This window comes from Nylanderia fulva, unplaced genomic scaffold, assembly GCF_048542155.1.
Source record: "Nylanderia fulva isolate GAGA-0341 unplaced genomic scaffold, ASM4854215v1 Scaffold39, whole genome shotgun sequence".
Lineage (NCBI taxonomy): Eukaryota > Metazoa > Arthropoda > Insecta > Hymenoptera > Formicidae > Nylanderia > Nylanderia fulva.
The window spans coordinates 715001-732888 of NW_028190466.1; the positions used below are offsets into that span (position 1 = coordinate 715001).

General features: G+C 23.7%; 3 protein-coding genes across 10 annotated transcripts; all 3 read right to left on the reverse strand.

Annotated features, from left to right (window-relative positions):
• Window positions 1-550: 550 nt before the first annotated feature.
• On the reverse strand, window positions 551-5171 carry LOC114945467 (queuosine 5'-phosphate N-glycosylase/hydrolase-like). Its single transcript, XM_085485720.1, has 7 exons — window positions 4615-5171; window positions 3905-4138; window positions 2831-2996; window positions 2538-2651; window positions 1902-2093; window positions 757-848; window positions 551-565 (listed from the first exon to the last, which is right to left on the reverse strand). Exons 1-7 carry the CDS (start codon window positions 4735-4737, stop codon window positions 551-553), a joined length of 936 nt encoding a protein of 311 aa, XP_085341846.1. The 5' UTR covers window positions 4738-5171.
• Window positions 5172-5664: 493 nt separating this feature from the next.
• Window positions 5665-11583, reverse strand: LOC114945464 (queuosine 5'-phosphate N-glycosylase/hydrolase-like). Of its 6 annotated transcripts, XM_085485758.1 has the most exons (8): window positions 11333-11583; window positions 10543-10756; window positions 9605-9838; window positions 8688-8850; window positions 8338-8451; window positions 7801-7842; window positions 7651-7688; window positions 6278-6342 (listed from the first exon to the last, which is right to left on the reverse strand). In XM_085485758.1, the coding sequence occupies exons 2-7, from the start codon at window positions 10663-10665 to the stop codon at window positions 7669-7671; spliced, it is 696 nt and encodes a 231-aa protein (XP_085341884.1). In that variant the 5' UTR covers window positions 10666-10756; window positions 11333-11583; the 3' UTR covers window positions 6278-6342; window positions 7651-7668. The 6 variants fall into 6 exon arrangements, with proteins under 6 accessions (XP_085341882.1, XP_085341883.1, XP_029177547.1 ...); XM_085485756.1 differs by having other exon boundaries at window positions 5665-6342; window positions 7651-7842; XM_085485760.1 differs by lacking the exon at window positions 6278-6342 and having other exon boundaries at window positions 7666-7688; window positions 7801-7825.
• Window positions 11584-11645: 62 nt separating this feature from the next.
• Window positions 11646-16146, reverse strand: LOC114945465 (queuosine 5'-phosphate N-glycosylase/hydrolase-like). 3 transcript variants are annotated; one of them, XM_029321716.2, is made up of 6 exons: window positions 15916-16146; window positions 15014-15235; window positions 13699-13861; window positions 13317-13430; window positions 12650-12832; window positions 11646-11961 (listed from the first exon to the last, which is right to left on the reverse strand). In XM_029321716.2, exons 1-6 carry the CDS (start codon window positions 16036-16038, stop codon window positions 11711-11713), a joined length of 1056 nt encoding a protein of 351 aa, XP_029177549.2. In that variant the 5' UTR covers window positions 16039-16146; the 3' UTR covers window positions 11646-11710. The 3 variants fall into 3 exon arrangements, with proteins under 3 accessions (XP_029177549.2, XP_029177551.1, XP_029177550.2); XM_029321718.2 differs by lacking the exon at window positions 15014-15235; XM_029321717.2 differs by lacking the exon at window positions 12650-12832.
• Window positions 16147-17888: the final 1742 nt, after the last annotated feature.

Here is a 17888-nt window from a genome sequence, read left to right on the forward strand (position 1 = left end):
TTAATACGAAGATTATACGAATTTATACCGAATTCGTAACACGACGCGATCGTTGCAGATCTCAAGCCTAGAACGATTCGCGAATGATGTTAGAAACGGGTAAGTTCTGCGTTAATTATTACCGATTTTTTTAATCGAAAAAAAAAAAAAAAAAAAAAACTAAAATAACCGATCAGAAAATTCCGCTTAAAAAACATTCGATCAGAAATATCCCATTAGAAAATATCTAATCGGAAAGATCCGATGAACATTTAATCGGATAAATCTTATTGTATTTAATCGATTACTGTATTTCATCGGATATATTTTTGATCGGATATAATATATTAGATCGGATATTGACTTTGATCGGATAAAATATTCTAAGTTTATCCGTTCAAGTGCAATGTCCGATCAAGTTGTATATTAATTTGAACGGATAAATAAGTGACGACCATTTTCCGTTTACATTTCATCGGAAAATATATTTCATCGGATATTACTCTATCGGATATTACTCTATCGGATAGATTTAGATCCGATCGAAAGAACATTTTTCTCAGTGATTTGATCAGTTATTCGCAAACTAACAAAAATATGATAAAATATTATAATTTAATAAAACATAGTTCTGATATAATAAAATGGATATTGATTCAAAGATTTATCTTTAATTCTAGCAACTAGAAGTGCGAACAAGAAATTATGGACCACAACCGATATGTTAAACTCTTTTGTCCTTAGAATAGGTTTTGTTGATATGTACTGCTGGCTTACTCTTTGTACTTCCTTGTATATTTCTTGGATAACGAAAAGTGAGCAACCGCGTATTTCAATTTCTTCCCTGCTTCCATACTGAAGTGGTTTATCTGCGGAAAAAAATGCAACGTTTTTTTTTTAATACGATAATCACTGAAAACGCATTCTAAACTCGCTTTATATCCGAATAAAATCAAATTTAAAATTTTCTAAATGCAAACTTTTATGCACTCTATACTAATATATAAAATTCTTACGGGTGGTGTATATTTGAACGTTATTAACTTAAAAACTACTGGACCGATCTTGATAAAATATGCAACAATTTCTTGTTTTAATGTGTTTCGCCATGACGATTAATAAGTCCCAAGGGCAAACTTTTAAAGTGATGGCCTGGACTTACGAAATGAAGTCTTTTCTCACGGATTGATTCGGCAATAGATCAAACAATACTTATTCCTGATGAGAGCAATAGAACTCGGAATATTGTTTTTAAAGAGATTTTAAAGATTAAAAAAAATCAAATACCAAACAAAATTAATAATCATGACTTACTGTTTATTGTTACGTCAATCTTCTTATCGTACAGAGATTTTCTATAAAAGATATTATATTTCTATAAATATAATGATTAAATTTGAAATTAACAAAGTCGTGATCATAAAGATAACATATAGGTTTTCCATGAGATAAAATTTTCTAAATTTTTAGAGGATGGCTACTATAAATAATTTATTTTAATTTTTACAACCCTACCCACTCATTCACGCACCCTCTCATTAATGGGCCGATTCTCTCGAAATTCGTACCAAAATTTTGAAAATTTTTTCGGGGATGACGATAATGGCGATTTTTTTAATTTTACACCTCCACCTAAGCACCCATCTACGTACTCGCAAATTTATTGACCAATTTTCTCAAAATCGGTACCAAAATTTTCGAAATTTTTAGAGGATAGCTACTATATGATTTTTTATTAGTATTTTAAAATATAATAAAAATTTCCTGTGTTTATTATTGTACTTCCTGCTTTATATTGAAAAAAAAACACTGTTTCATCAAATTACAAATATATATATGAGTAGTAGAGTTAAAAAATAAAATTGTGAAAGAATTAATGATTGTTAAAAAATTAGATATTTGCGATTCGTAAAAAAACTTACTGTTATTTTTAAATCTCTTCACGAGAACGTCACTGTAGCGCAAAAGTTTAATATTAAGCAATAATTGGGGAATACGATAATCAATGAATGTCGTAGATATCAGCTTTTCTATATTCAGTTTAAATTCAGATTTTTTATCAAAATACCCCCATATGTCGCTCACCAATAATTTTGCTTTGATAAGAAAACGAACTATAAAATAATAAAAATAGAATGATAAAGATAAATGACTAAATTAATATTTAATATACAAAAAAGGTAAATTACTAGAATAAATTAATTATAAAAATTAAAATAAAAATTATAATAATGTACATTATTGCCATAATTAACATATATGTTCGTCAAATACTCTATAACAATTATATTTTACAAATTTTATTATTAAAGAAATAAAGTGTATTAAGATAAAAAAATTGTTGAGATGTTTATATGATATTACATTGATAAATTAGTCATATAAATAATTTTCATAAAATGCATTAAAACAATAAACAAATTTATTCATTTAATTTAATCAAAAGATTCTAATTTTATTACATTAACACGTTTACTGATTATTATTTTTTATTATTTAATATTGACATGCTTGTGATCTGGAAACTCTGTTGTAATATTATAATATTAATAAATTACCATTTTTGCCATTGTATATTATTTCGTCTCGATATGGCACGAATTCATCAAAAAGTAATTTTATCAATTTGTTTGCATCGTAATCAGATGATTTGATACATTCTAGAAAAGTGCCTATAATAATTTTAATAATATATTATTTCAGTAATATACATTTTTATGATTGTAAAACATTCATAATCAGAATTTCTTTTCTCTTTTCTTAAAAAACAGAGAACGTCCTTAAAGAGTTTTGCTATACATTGATTACAAAAAATGTATAAATTTTTTTTATGTAATATCAGAATTTATACCATGATATTTATTCAACAAAACTCGTCCGACATCACGTAAAATCATTAGTCTTATTTGTATAAACGGAATGCAAGTTTTGCCATCGTCACTTCGGAAAATATACTCAAATATACCTCTTGTCATTCTTGTGCAATAATAATTAGGATCCCATAGAGGTATTTTATCCTTTAACAAGTATTATATATTAAAAAATAACTTTTATAGAAATTTACCACTGATAATTTCAACGTATTGAAAACAGTCAAATGAAGAAAATATAATGCGTTTGTTTAAAAAAATTAATTCTTCTTTCAAACTTATTGTGTAATAGAGCACAATTGCAGTATTGACTAGTTAATTAAAATATCTTACATAAAGATTTTGATTTTAATAAGCAAATTTTAAAAAATGTATTATACATTATATTATATATTGCAAGATATGCTTTCTAATTTTTATTTAACAACAAATGAAGCATTTACACACTGTATTGCAATAAATAAACATAGAACTTTTTTATAAAAGGATAGAGCAACTCTCTCTCTTCTACAATTACGACGTTCTACAATCATACACTATGTAATAATGTTGCATAATAATAAATTTATAAATATTATAATTAAAATTTTGCTAATTACATAAATAGCTAATTGTAATATACATATAATGCCTAAATAAATAAAAATAAATTTTTTTCAAGTAAAAGAGTTTAAAATAGAATATACAAAGAACTAATTAACGGTTGTGGCACAAAACTATTGTAGTGCAAAAAATTACTAGACCCCAGATAGCAAGCTGACGTAATTAAACGTCAAAATGACGTCATTTTGACGTCAGCTTGCTACCTGGGACACAGATATGAGAGCTTTTACAAACTAAGGTAGAAGAATGTAATGTATTAATGTAAGAGACGTTGATATTAAGAAGAAACTTTTTTAATAATATTTCTAAAAAATCCATAAACTCTTAATAATAAAAAATTAATATAATTTATGTTAACTGTAAACTGTAATACACGAATTAACATTAGTAATAAAAAAATTGATAATATTGTTAATGGCAATACTTATGTAACTCAAAAGCATTGTACTCACTTCGTAGGCCCGTTTAATAGCATTGCATAATCCAAAATATCCCTTTTCACCATTAACTTTCCATTGTCTAGTACCTTTTGGATACCAGAGTGAAAAATTTAATGTATGCAACACAAATAGCCAATTCGCTTTTTTCGAGTCTTCAATTTCATACGGAAATGTGAAGGAATGACGTAAGAATTTGTCATTGTATGAATAGAGTTCCTCGAAACTGTTGAATGTAAACCGCATGATCTATGTGAATCAATAAAAATATCTATTTTAATGTAAAAATTTTTTTAAAGTCAATTTTATATAATCAACGATAACAAACTAAGTCACGAGGATATCATATAACTGTTTTCGTAAATAATATATTTATCGAAAAATTAATTTGATAACGTAAATTATTTAAAGTTTTTTCTCTTTGCTCGATGTAATTCATTATTTATATTCTCTTCATTTTCTTATGTATATAATCCTTTAAAAACGTCTATACAAAATAAAATTTGTTAAGTATATTCTGTTTATTTTTCCTTATATTTGTACCTAATTTTATCGATGTAAAAATTTGTAATGAGATGATTTACGTATCAAAAAGCTGCGTGATACGATCTAACGAAATTATGAAATTATCTTTCCATTTTTTTAATAAAAATTAACAAATCTTGATATAAAACATGTCACAAATACCTCAAAATTTTTTAAACATATGTTGTAACGAAACATACCATTTTTGCTACATTTGGGATACTTTCTTTGATGACAGAAACGTCTTGTGCATTTTTACTGATCTTATACACCGTCTCCGAAAATTCCATCACATCATAGTCACTGCTAGTACCCTTGGCCATGACTTCACGTTATACTTGTCAATCGTTTCGCACTATTCTGTATCTGATTATGCTTTCTATTATACTGATCTTAGTTTGATTGTCGTATCAACGAAGGGAGATTAATTTGACATAAACTCGAATATAAATTTGAGATGTATAAAGTCGTAAACATAAATATTTTGTTTATACACAAACAACATTGATGTGCTATTATTATGATTTATTATAAAAATTTTGTCAGTTATACGATTATGCTTATATTTTTATTTTAATTATATTATTCTAATTACGTTATATAATACTTGACTAATTGACTTTATTTATTTCACCTTTCTCCTAACACTTATTAAACTATGTCATGTTTCATATTAAGTGTAGGCAATGTAGCAGTCAAAGAATAGATCCATATATATGATTATATTTTTTTAACTACGCTATACATTAGATGCACATATTTGTACTAATTTTTTGGAGAAATGTAGAAATTATTGTTAAAAAATATACAACTTAAAAAATATGTAATATTTTTTATTATATGTACAAATTGCAAAATAATTTTTTACTTTTAAAATTCATTATATTTGTAACTTTTAATTTATGCTATTTTCTTTCTAAAATATCTATTTAAAATGGTATAGGTTTATCTTATCGGCGAAGCAATAAAGTTTAATAGTTATCAATTGTACATATGTTACGTACATAAAAACAAGAATGCAATTTAAAATTTTGTAAAAGTGTTATGTCATCAAAACAGTAAGAGAAAAATACATTTACAATAATTTAATCAATTTTCCGGAAATATCTCTCTCTTATTCATATAACTTTCAAAATTTAAACTTTTCGAAAAAAAATTATATAAAACATTTTACAAGCAAAGTAAAAGTAAAAGAACTTCTATTACAATTGAAAATAATCAATTATATACAAAAACCAAAAATTGACAGAAAAGGAAAAGTAATACATTTTTTATATTAATTGTTATAAATAATAAAAGCAGAACAAATAAATTGAGGAATCACACTCCATATGCTTTATAAACTAAATTTCTAATTTACAATAATAAATTTATAAAAAAATAAATTTTTTGAATTAACTTCTTTTATTTTTGCATATATCAGAATAATTTTTAATTCGAATATGTATCAATATTTCCAGATAAATCTACATATATGTATACATATATGCATTATAATTTTTTAGGATAAAATCTTACATTAGAATTTTATATTATATTACTGATATTGTTATGTGTACATCAACATAACATTATCACAAAAGCAGTGGCTATATACTTTGATCAGTTACTCACAAACCAGCAATAATGTAAAAAAATATAATAACTGTTTTAATAATGCACGGATCTAATATAATGGAGCGGGTCTAGTTTCAAAGATTCATCATTTTCAATCAGTCCTGATACTTTAGGTATAATAAATGCAAATTTGAGAAGAAAATTATCCACTGCAACCTGTGGGTTAAATGCTTTTTTTGACTTTAAAATACGGTTTTCTTGTACGTGACGCTGACTTATTCTAATCACTTCTTTGCATATTTCTTTGGCTGCGAAAAGTGAACAACCGCGTATCTCAATTTCTTCCCTGCTTCCATGCTCAAGTGGTTCATCTGCGAAAAAAATACAGCCCGTTTTTATAATATTTTTATATTATAATAACTAAACTCGCTTTCTGAAATCTTTATAATGTCAGAAACAAAATTAATTCGAACAAAAAAACATTTAAAAATGCAAATTTTTATGCAAAAATTAAAATATCATATATAATTATATAGTAATAAAGTTAACAGAATGCGGTGTGTAAAGCTTTATAGACGGATATTAATTTGAAAAATTATAGACATTATATATACAGCTTAATAACAATGTTTTATATTTGCAATTTAATGTTTTTATCTACTATAAGATTTATTAATTTATTATTAAGACTATATGTGTGTGTGATTAATTGTCTCTCATGATCGAGCAAGCAATTATTAAATTTTGTATAATAATAAAAATTAAAATAGCTTTAAAAATTTTATAAATCTTTATAATACTAAGAATTTATATTACTAAGACTATAAAACGCTATAGTTGTCTATCTCTATTATCGATTTTATTCTTGAATAATTCTTGTTTAGACAAATCAATAAAATTAATAAAATTATTCTATAGAAAAATAAACAAGTTTACAATCTGATTATACATAAGTTAAGAATTTTTAAAAATTATAAGTTATAAATAATTCTTATAAGAAAAAATATTTGTTGAGAAAAAATCATTTAACTATTTTTTAGATATTCTAAATCTTTAATTTTCAATAAATATCTATGTAAGATAGATAATTGTTTTAGCAAGTAAGTTATTTAGAATTAAGTATGTAAGTAAATGGCAATAAATTATTTAAAATATTATAAAATATAGTAAAAGATTATTGTTTTCGTTATAATATTTTATGCTTTATACTGAAAAAACTATTTTATCACATTACTGAAAAATATTATTTCGTCAAATTACAAATATAAGTGCGTAGAGTTACAGAATTAATAAAAGATTCAAGATTTGTCACTCGTAGAAAAAAAACTTAATGTTAAAAATCTTACTACATTTTGCGAATCTCTTTACAAGTCTGTCTTTGTAGCTTATAATTTCAAACTGATATAATAGTATCTCATTTTCGAATATTTCTTGTTTGGACAAATCAATAAATTTAATAAAACTATTTTAGTAAATTAACAAGTTTACTTTCCAACGCATAGTCAAATATTTATGTTTGTTATGCTATTTTATACTTTAAACTAAAAGAAATTATTTCATCAAATTACTGAAAAATATTATTTCGTTAAATTACAAATATAAGTGCGTAGAGTAAGAGAAGTTATAGAAAATTAAAAATTTATCACTCGTAGAAAAAAACTTAATGTTAAAAATCTTACCGTTATTTGCAAATCTCTTCACAAGCCTTTTACTGTAACTTATAAGTTCAAGCTTAAATAATACTTGAGGAATACAATAATCAGTGAATATCGTAGACATCATATTTGATGTATTTAATTTAAATGAAGGTTTGTTCTTAAAGTACATACACATATCGCACACCAGTGATCTAGCCTTGACAAGAAAACGAACTAAAAGATAATTTAATAAAAGTAATATTATTAAACTAATGTACATATATTGATATAAAAATACGCTAAATTACTTGATCGAGTTAATTAGAATAATAAAAATTAAAATTATATAAGATACTACTATTAACAAATACGTTCGTCAAATACTCTATAAAAATTATATTTCCGAATTTCATTATTATATATAGAATTAAAATGTGTGATAAGGTAAAAGAAAATTTTCACTGATGTTACCTAATATTTAACTGAAGTATTACTCTAATATAGTCACATAAGTTTACTATGAATATTATGGTATAGAAATAGTTTCTTTGAAATGCATTCAAACATTGAATTTTAAATAAATTTTATTAATTAATAATTTTATTAATATATTTTATTAATTAATCAATCAAAAATCTAATTTTATTAAAACATTAATTTTACTCATTATTTAATATCGCCATGCGTATGATTCAGAAACTTTACTGCAATATTATTAATAATAATTACCTTTTTTTCCATCGTATATTACTTCGTCTCGATATGACTCGAATTCGTCGAAAAGTAATTTCATCAGTTTGTCTGCATCGTAATCGGATAATTTTATACATTCTAGGAAAGTGCCTATAACATAACAATATTAATAATATATTATTTTAGTAAAATATATGTATATACACATCTTTTATAAATATAAAAATTGTATTGACATGAAATCTGCATTTAATTATATTTTATGTAGAGAATTTTATATCTTAAAAAACAAAGAATTTTTTTTGAGCGTGCAAAAGAGTTTTTGTTATATCGATTACGAGAAAGTGTTTCAATTTTATAATTTTTTTTCATGTTCGAATTTATACCATTATATTTAGTCAACAAAACTTCTCCAACTTCATGTAAAATCTTAAGTCTCTCGTCTATAAGTGGAATGTCAGGTTCGCCATCGTCACTTCGTAAAATATGCTCTAACTCACTTTTTGTCATTCTTGCATAATATTCAGGATTCCACACAGGCGTTTCATTCTTTTGCAAACATTTACCATTATCAATTAAAAAATAAATAAAACTTCCAATATAATACATAAAGTTATTAACGAGCTAGAAATAGCCTAATGCGGAAAATAATCAGTTAAAAAAATTATGCTTTATTGGAACACATAAGTTGTGCATGGAGCACAAATAAAGTTGAATTAATTATTCAAATAGAATTAAAGATTAGAATTAGATTTAAAACAAAGTATCCTTTCTTATTTATTTAACAAATATAATTTGCATTATGCGCTTTATTGCGATAATTAAGCGTATTGTCTCTTTTATAAAAATTCTCAGTGAAAACAGCATTACGATGTTCTAAAATTGTGCTCTGTACTATAATGTTGTACTATTAAGTATTATTATTTTGATATTAAACTATTGTAATAATAATTAAAATATAGCAATTTGTATAAATATTTAATTATATATATGCAGAATTAATAAATATTATCAAAAATTCAATAAAATAAAACAAACAATGGACCAAATATTGTTAGCGCAAAACAATTTTAACACGAAAAATTATTAGACACAAATAAATGCTTTTCCATCTAAGGTTAAAAAATGTAAAACGTATTTGTAACAAATATTAACACTGAAGTGAAAAAATTTTGTAATATTTCTGAACAATCTATAAAATATAAATAAAAAACAAATATAATTTATGTTAACTGGAAACACTCTACAGTAGACTAAAGAACAAATTCAATGAAAAATATTGATAATATTATTAATTACTCACTTCAATGGCCCGTCTAATAGCATTGCATAATCCAATATATCCCTCTCTGCCATCAACTTTCCATTGCTTAATATTTTTTGGATACCAGAGTGAAAAATTCAATGTATTCAACACAAATAGCCAATTCACCATTATCGGCTGTTCATTAACTTCATACGGATATGACTTGGGACGTAAGAAATTGTTATTAAGTTTATAGAAAATATTGATATGTTTCATTAAATGTTGCATTACCTATGTAAATTAATCAATATCTGTATTTTAATGTTACAAAACATCGAAAAAAATCAATTTTATTCATACAATAATTTTCAAATATCCCAAAGTGCTCGCGATATAAAGTAAACACAATATCTTATCAAATATCATTGCAATACTTGCGAATAGCAGAAAATACTAAAACATTTGCCGAATATGTTATATATATATATATATATATATATATATATATATACGGAACATATCATGCAATTAAATATATATGTAAACATGAAAATTGCATAATAGAAAATATATTGAAAGGATAGAACATTTGTTCTTTAAATAATATACCTATAAATAAGTTAATTTGTGGCATGGAAATTGTTTTATTTTTTTCTTTCACTATAGATATTATTCATTATTCAACCTTTCCATTTTCTTATGAATATTAAATTCAAAAAAATATTTATACAAAATAATAAAAAATACAAAATTATACAAAATTATAAAATTTAATACATTCCGTTCATTTTACCTTGTAAGAATACTTTATTTTATTGATATAAAAACTTGAAATAAGTTGATTGACGTATCGAAAAAAACGCGTGATATTTTAACAAAATTAAATTATGAAATTTTCCTCTCTTCAATATTTAAAATAAAAATTGATAAATCTTGATAAAATGTGTTACAAATATATCTCTAAATTTTTTAATATAAGTTCAAAAGAAACGTACGTTCTCTGCCACTCCCTTAATTTTCTCTTTATTGATAAATACGTCTTGTGCATTTTTACTGATCAATTTCACCGCCTCTGATAATTCCATCACATCACAGTCACCGCTGGTATTCTCAGCCATGATTTCACGTTATATTTGAGAATCTTTTCACACTGCTGAATATCCCCGTGATTATGCTTTCTAATATTATACTGATCTTATCGTTAGAATACTGTCAGCAAAAAAAGAAAAAGTTGATATAAGCTCAAATGTAAACTTTACATGTATAAGGTCGATGTTTATGTACATTTGTTTATATGTACAGAAACATGCGTTAATATGCGTTATTTTTGACTAACTTTTAAAATCTTACTACTTATGCGAATACGTTGATATTTTTATAATTACATTCCTTTAATGCTTGTTTAATATAATTACTTGCATTTATTTTTAATTTTTTTATAACACTTATAAAACTATGTCATATTAAGTGTAGACAATAATGTAATATTCATGAAAAATAGATCGATTTTATCTGATCCATATTACTTTTTAACTACGCTATTAGTATTCATTTTTGTACTAATTAAAAGAAATATGCATTTTTTATTTATAAAAGAAGAGACAAATATTTAAAGATAATATTTAGAAATTCGTGTTTTACGCACAAAAATACGCAATATTGTAAAGTTTCAGCATAATCGGAAAGGACGGAACTCATTTCTTTTTTATTCTATTATAATTAATAATAGATAATTAAACAAAAACAAAAAATAAAAAGTAAATATAGATATATTAAAAAATATACCTTTCCGATTTCTTCTATTTTTGCATACATCAGTCTAATATACATATATTGTTATAACATATATCAAACTGTTCAAGATAAAAATATCTACATTAGAATGATAAAAGAAACACATTTTTGGATTAAATATCTATATCAATCGAAAATAATAATTGATTGTGTCATCAGCATTATTAAGGGAAAATATTATATTATAATTTTATATGATTTGCCAATATATAATATAATTGTTGTGTATACTTCAGCATGTCATAATTACAAAAGCGGTGACTATATTTTGATATAAGGTACTCGCAAATTAACAATAACATAATAAAATTTAAGACTGTTTTAATAATGCAAAGTTTTAATATAATAAAATGGATATTGCTTATTGTTTTAATAATGCAAAGTCTTAATATAATGGAATGGAGATTGCTGGAAAGATATATTGTCATAAAACATCATTCTCAAAAAGCAATTATCGACCATAACCGGTATATCCAATGATTTTATCTTTAAAATACGTTCATCTGCTTTGTAACGCTGGTTTATTCTATTATGCACTTCGTTGCATATTTTTTGCATAACGAAAAGTGAGCAACCACGTATCTCAATTTCTTCTCTGCTTCCAAACTCAAGCGGTTCATCTGTGAAAAAAATGCAAGTCGTTTAAATAATATGTAACGGTGAAAAGAAAATTGGTTAATTTGATTAATAAACCTTTCAACTAAATATATTGTATAAATAAAATAAATAAATATATAAATATAAAATTATATATAATATTTTCGTCTGATCCTAGTTTAGATAAATGAGTAAAATTAATAAAACTATTTTTTCAAAATAAACAAGTTAAGAATTATTGATAATTTATAGTTTTTTAAATAAAAATTTCTTATTGGTAACTTAAAATTATTTTCACATATGTTATCAATAAGTTACCAATAAGAAATTTTTATTTAAAAAACTATAAATTATCAATAATTCTTATAAATAAAAAGTATCTTTTCAGAAGAAAACCCATTTGAGAAATATTTTAGATATTGCAAATCCTTAATCTTCAATAAATATCTATGTAATATAGATAGTTGTTTTAGCAAGTAAGTTATTTTATAAAAATAACTAAGTAAATGGCAAGAAATTATTTTAAAATATAGTAAAAGATTATTATTTTTGTCATGATATCTTATGTTTTATACTGAAAAAACTATTTCATCAAAAATTACTTGAAAATATTATTTTGTCAAATTGCAAATATAAGTGCGTAGAATTACAGAATTTATAAAAAAATAAAGATTTATCACTCGTAGAAAAAAAATAATGTTAAAAATCTACTATTTTCAAATCTCTTCAAGAGTGTGTCACTGTAACTCAAAATTCGAAACCGAAAAAGTAATAGGGGAATACGATAATCAATGAACGTCGTAGATATCATATTCCTTGTATCCAGATTAAATTTATTCTCAGGGATGCCCCATATATCGGCTACTAGTGACCGCGCTTTGCAAAGAAAACGAACTGAAAAATAATTTAATATAAAAATAATATTAATAAACTAAAAATAATAGTAAATAAAATGTGCTATATTACTTAAACAATTTCATTATAAAAATAAAAATTAAAATATATTATATATCATATATTAATTTGACGAAAGTTCGTCAAATACTCTATAAATTATATTTTACGAATTTTATTATTATTGAATTGAAATCGTGTTTCTTAAAATGCAAGAAAATTTTCACTAATATATATCTGACATTTATTGATGTATTAGTCTAATATATGTTCAAATATGTAATAATATTTACTATAAATAATATAGTGTAAAAATAATTTTTTTGAGATGCATTAAAATTCTAAAACTTTTAAATTAAATTATTCACTTATTAATCAAAAATATAATTTTATTAAAATTATATTATATCTAGTGACATTTTATTATTTAATATTGCGTGCATTATTTTTAAACTCTACTGTAATACTACTAATCAATAATTACCTTTTTTGCCATTGTATATTACTTCGTCTCGATATGACTCGAATTCATCGAAAAGTAATTTCAACAATTTATTTGCATCGTATTCGGATAATTTGATACATTCCATAAAAGTGCCTATAAAAATATTAATAATATTTTATTTTAACAATACATAAGATAAGTATATAGTACATGCTAAATGTTTTAGGAAATGAAACATGCAAATCCTGTGACATTTACATTTAATTACGTTTTATACAGAGATGAATTACTTTTCTCTCTTCTTGAGAAACAGAGAAAGTCTTAAAAGAATTTTGCTATATCGATTATAAGAAAATATATAAATGTCATAAATATAATTTAATAAAAATAATTTATTTTAACGTAATGTCAGAATTTCTACCTTGATATTTTTTCAACAAAATTTCTCCAACATCATGTAAAATTTTTAGTCTTTCGTCTAAAAGAGGAATGGTAGTTTTGCTATTCTTACTTCGTAAAATATACTCTAACTCATTTCGTGTTATCTTTGTGTAATAGTTAGGATCCCATATAGGCTTCTTTTCCTTTTACAAACATTATATATTATTAATTAAAAAATAAATAAAGGTTCCAGTACTATATATAAATTAAAATTTCAACTAGCTAGAAACATGGGGCGGTATCAAATAATAAAATAAAATATGTTAACTTAAGATAATTATTTGAATGAGCATTCCGCAAAAACTCTTTAACAAAATGTATTATATTGCAAAATTATACTCAAAGAAATATCGATCAAAGAAGCGTTGAAACATTCCATAACATTTCATAAATAATATAAAATATTAAGCGGTTGCTAAATTAACAAATCACTTCTAAAGAAAATCACCTTATTTTATACATATTTTAAAAAAGTATTATAAAATATTATAATAATATAATTTATTAATAATATAATAAATTAATCGATTCCTACACAAAAATCGATTATTTTACGAAAAATTGAAAAAAAAAACACAATGCAAAAATATATTCATAAAAGATCGAAACAATAAAGAAAAGAAATTGTTAAAAAACATATAAGAACGCAATTCTCTGTTTCTGAATGTTAAAAGTGTGTTATACGATATTTACAAATATTAGTCACAAAGATAAAACATACTAGATGTACTTTCTAAATTTTACTTATTTGAAAAATAAAATTTACATCTTACGCGCTATATTCCGATAATTAGAGTAATTATCTTCATTATAAAAATAGAGCAAATATGTTCTACACGGTTCTACACCATATTCTGGAATTGTGCACTGTGTATGATTTTATATTATGTAATAATAAATTTAAGAGCATTATGATTAAAATTCGACAATTTGCATAAATATGTAATTATATGTAATACACAAACTGGTAAATATCATTTTTCAGTAAAATAAAACAAACAAAAAAACAATTAAAATCGCACAAAACAATTTTAGTACAAAATATTATATTTAAACACAGATAAAAGCTTTGCCAACTAAGACAGATATAATTAAAGTATTAATAATCTATATCGATATTAAAACGAGAAATTTCAATAATATTTCTAAAACAAACCATAAAATATCAACAAATTAATATAATTTATGTTAACTGTAAATTACAATACACTAAAGAACAAATGTTATAAAAAAATTGAAAATATTGTTAGTAACATTAATTATGTCAGTTAAAAGTGGGTAAGCATTGTACTCACATAAATAGCCCGTCTCATAGCATTACATATTCCAGGAAATCCTTCTGCTCCACAATCCCATTGCTCAGTACCTTTTGGACACCAGAGTGAAAAATTCAATGTATGTAACACAAATAGCCAATCCGCTTTTATAACTGTATCGGTCACATATGTTAGAGGACGCACGAAACAATTATTGTGTAGATAAAATTCCTTTGAATATGATATCGCATTACATATTACCTATGTCAATCAAAATATTTATTCAAATGTAAAAAAATGTAAAAAATAGAAATCTATTTTACTCATAAACAATCATTTACAAATATCCGAAAATGCTCATAATTTTAAATAAACACAATATGTTACCAAAAACTTTTGTAATAATTGCAAATGACAAATAATATTAAAATATTTGATAAATATTATACATATATTTATACGTAATATAGTATGCAATTAATAGTATGTAAAAATTGCACAATAGAAAATAAGTTAAAAGAATAGAATAATTATTTTTTAAATATCCTAATTGTCAAAAAATTAATTTGGTAGCATGGAAATTTTTTAATGTTTTTTTTCTCACTCGATATAATTAATAATCTTTTCATCCATTTGCTTATGTTTATTAATTCAAAAAAACATTTATCCAAAATTATTAAGACTTATACAAAATTATATAATATTTGTTAAATGTATCGCATTCATTTCACCTTTTACAAGAATACTTTATTTTATTGATATAAAAACTCAAAACAAGTTGATTAACGTATCGAAAAACGGCATAATATAATTTAACAAAAGGAAACTATAAAATGTTTTTTCGTATTTAAAATAAAAATTGATAAAAATCTTGATAAAATATGTCATGAATATATCTCAAAATTTTTTAAACATAAGTTAAAATAAGTAAGAAAACATACCTGCTCCGCCAGTGTATTGATCGATATGTCATTGATATGTACATCTTTTGCCTGTTTACAAATCAATTCCACCGCCTTCGATAATTCCATCACATCATAGTCACCGCTGGTATCCTCAGCCATAACTTTACGTTATAGAATTTAATTTATTAGTAACAAATGTTGATATTGGCAATTGTTTCAGATCGTCGACTATCTGTGACTATGGTTCCTGTTATACTGATCTTACGTAGATCGTCAGCGAAGGAAGATAAACTTGATATAAACTCGACATATACGTACAAGGTCGTAAACATAAACATAGGCTGTTTATAACTCGCTTTCGAAACCATGTCAGTTATGCTTACATTTTCGCGTTTTCATTCCTTCAATGCTTCTCTCTTAATAATTAAATAATTGCTTTAATTAATTTTTCTTCCAATTTATAAAACTATGTCATATTAAATCTAAATATAACAATCATAAGAAATAGACTCATTTATTTGATTTTGTTTCTTTTAAATTTCTTATACACATTTCTGTACTATAATAAAATAAATATGCATTTCTATATTTATAAAAAAAGCGGCAAATTAAAATGTGTAGAAAGAGACTTAATGTAAATTATATTATATTATTAATTAACAATGTATTATATTGAGAAAGACTGCCGTGCAGTCGAAACGTATATGTATATGTAAATTAAATATAATTTTATTTAAGTTTTTAAGAGTAAAAATGTTTAAATGTTTTAATAATTTGACATCATAATTGTTTTGCTCGTTTTAGTTGGCCTTTGTTTTATATAGTATTTCTTTTTTATATTTATACTTATACAAGACTAGTGGTTTTATAAATTTATATATCTTTATATTTAAAATTTGTAATTTTTATACTAATTTATTCTTCTTAAAAGTCGTTTTCTTGAAATATTAATTTCACTTATTATTACTTATAATATCGTCATATAATGATTACCTTTTTTTCCATTGTATAATACTTCGTCCCGATATAAATTCATCGAAAAAGTAATTTCATCAATTTGTCTGCATCGTATTCGAATAATTTGAGACATTCCATAAAAGTTCCTATAACAATATTAGTAATATATTATTTTGGTAAAATATATGTATGTACTCATATTATATAAATGTAAAAATTGAATTGCCATAACATCTGCATTTAATTACATTTTATGCAGTGAATAAAAGCTCCTTCACATACGGTAAATTAATATATTTTTTGATTGTTGTTTTTTTGTGTCATTTCGTTACCCGAACACATCTCATTTTGATGAAGCTTAAATTAATACTCTCTCTCTCTGTAATGTTTTTTTTTAATTTTGCGTTGCCAACATTTAAATATATATAAGTTGCAATGGGTTGTCATCAATAAAAATTTGAAATTATTATTATGTCGCGATATAATTTTAAATCATGTAATTATTGTTATGCATTAACATAAATTTACTTCATTGATATTTTATAAGACAATTAATTATTAAAACTTTTATATTAAATAGAAACTCTTTTATGTTATTAAAAAGTAAAACGGCGTGCCATAGTCGTCCGCATCGAGTAATGTTCGCTATGCATACGCGTTTTTTAAAAGTGATATTAATAATCAAATAATAATTGACAATGAGTGTTATTAATCGTGTTAATCATAAATCATAAATTCTTCACATTGAATCAAGTGCGTGAGTTAAAGTGTCGATATAATAAAACGTATATGTTAGTTGTAATTTCCCACTCATAGGTGTAATATTTTTAATATTACATATATTACATTGTAGTTATATTGTCATTATATCCCAAGATAGCACTCACTTATCAATACATCAATGTGCTATTTGGTATATAATTACAATATAACTACAATGTAATATATGTTATATTAAATAAAATGTTACATCTATGAGTGGGAAATTACAACTAACATGGATGTTACATGTAACGTATACGTTATTTTACCTGTTATATTCCGTTTTATTA

Excerpts from the sequence above, each read along its gene's own strand:
- LOC114945467 (XM_085485720.1), bottom strand. The coding sequence starts at position 4,737 with ATGGCCAAGGGTACTAGCAGTGACTATGATGTGATGGAATTTTCGGAG. Across the intron at positions 2,652-2,830 it reads TTTGTTGAATAAATATCATG|GCACTTTTCTAGAATGTATC; the intron begins GTATAAATTCTG and ends AAATTATTATAG. Across the intron at positions 849-1,901 it reads GAAGAGATTTAAAAATAACA|ATAAACCACTTCAGTATGGA; the intron begins GTAAGTTTTTTT and ends TTTTTTCCGCAG.
- LOC114945465 (XM_029321716.2), bottom strand. The coding sequence starts at position 16,038 with ATGGCTGAGGATACCAGCGGTGACTATGATGTGATGGAATTATCGAAG. Across the intron at positions 13,431-13,698 it reads TTTGTTGAAAAAATATCAAG|GCACTTTTATGGAATGTATC; the intron begins GTAGAAATTCTG and ends ATATTTTTATAG. Across the intron at positions 11,962-12,649 it reads CTTGAAGAGATTTGAAAATA|ATGAACCGCTTGAGTTTGGA; the intron begins GTAGATTTTTAA and ends TTTTTTTCACAG.
- LOC114945464 (XM_085485756.1), bottom strand. The coding sequence starts at position 10,665 with ATGGCTGAGAATACCAGCGGTGACTGTGATGTGATGGAATTATCAGAG. Across the intron at positions 9,839-10,542 it reads TTAAGGGAGTGGCAGAGAAC|GTAATGCAACATTTAATGAA; the intron begins GTACGTTTCTTT and ends TAATTTACATAG. Across the intron at positions 8,452-8,687 it reads TTTGTTGACTAAATATAATG|GCACTTTCCTAGAATGTATA; the intron begins GTATAAATTCGA and ends GTTATGTTATAG.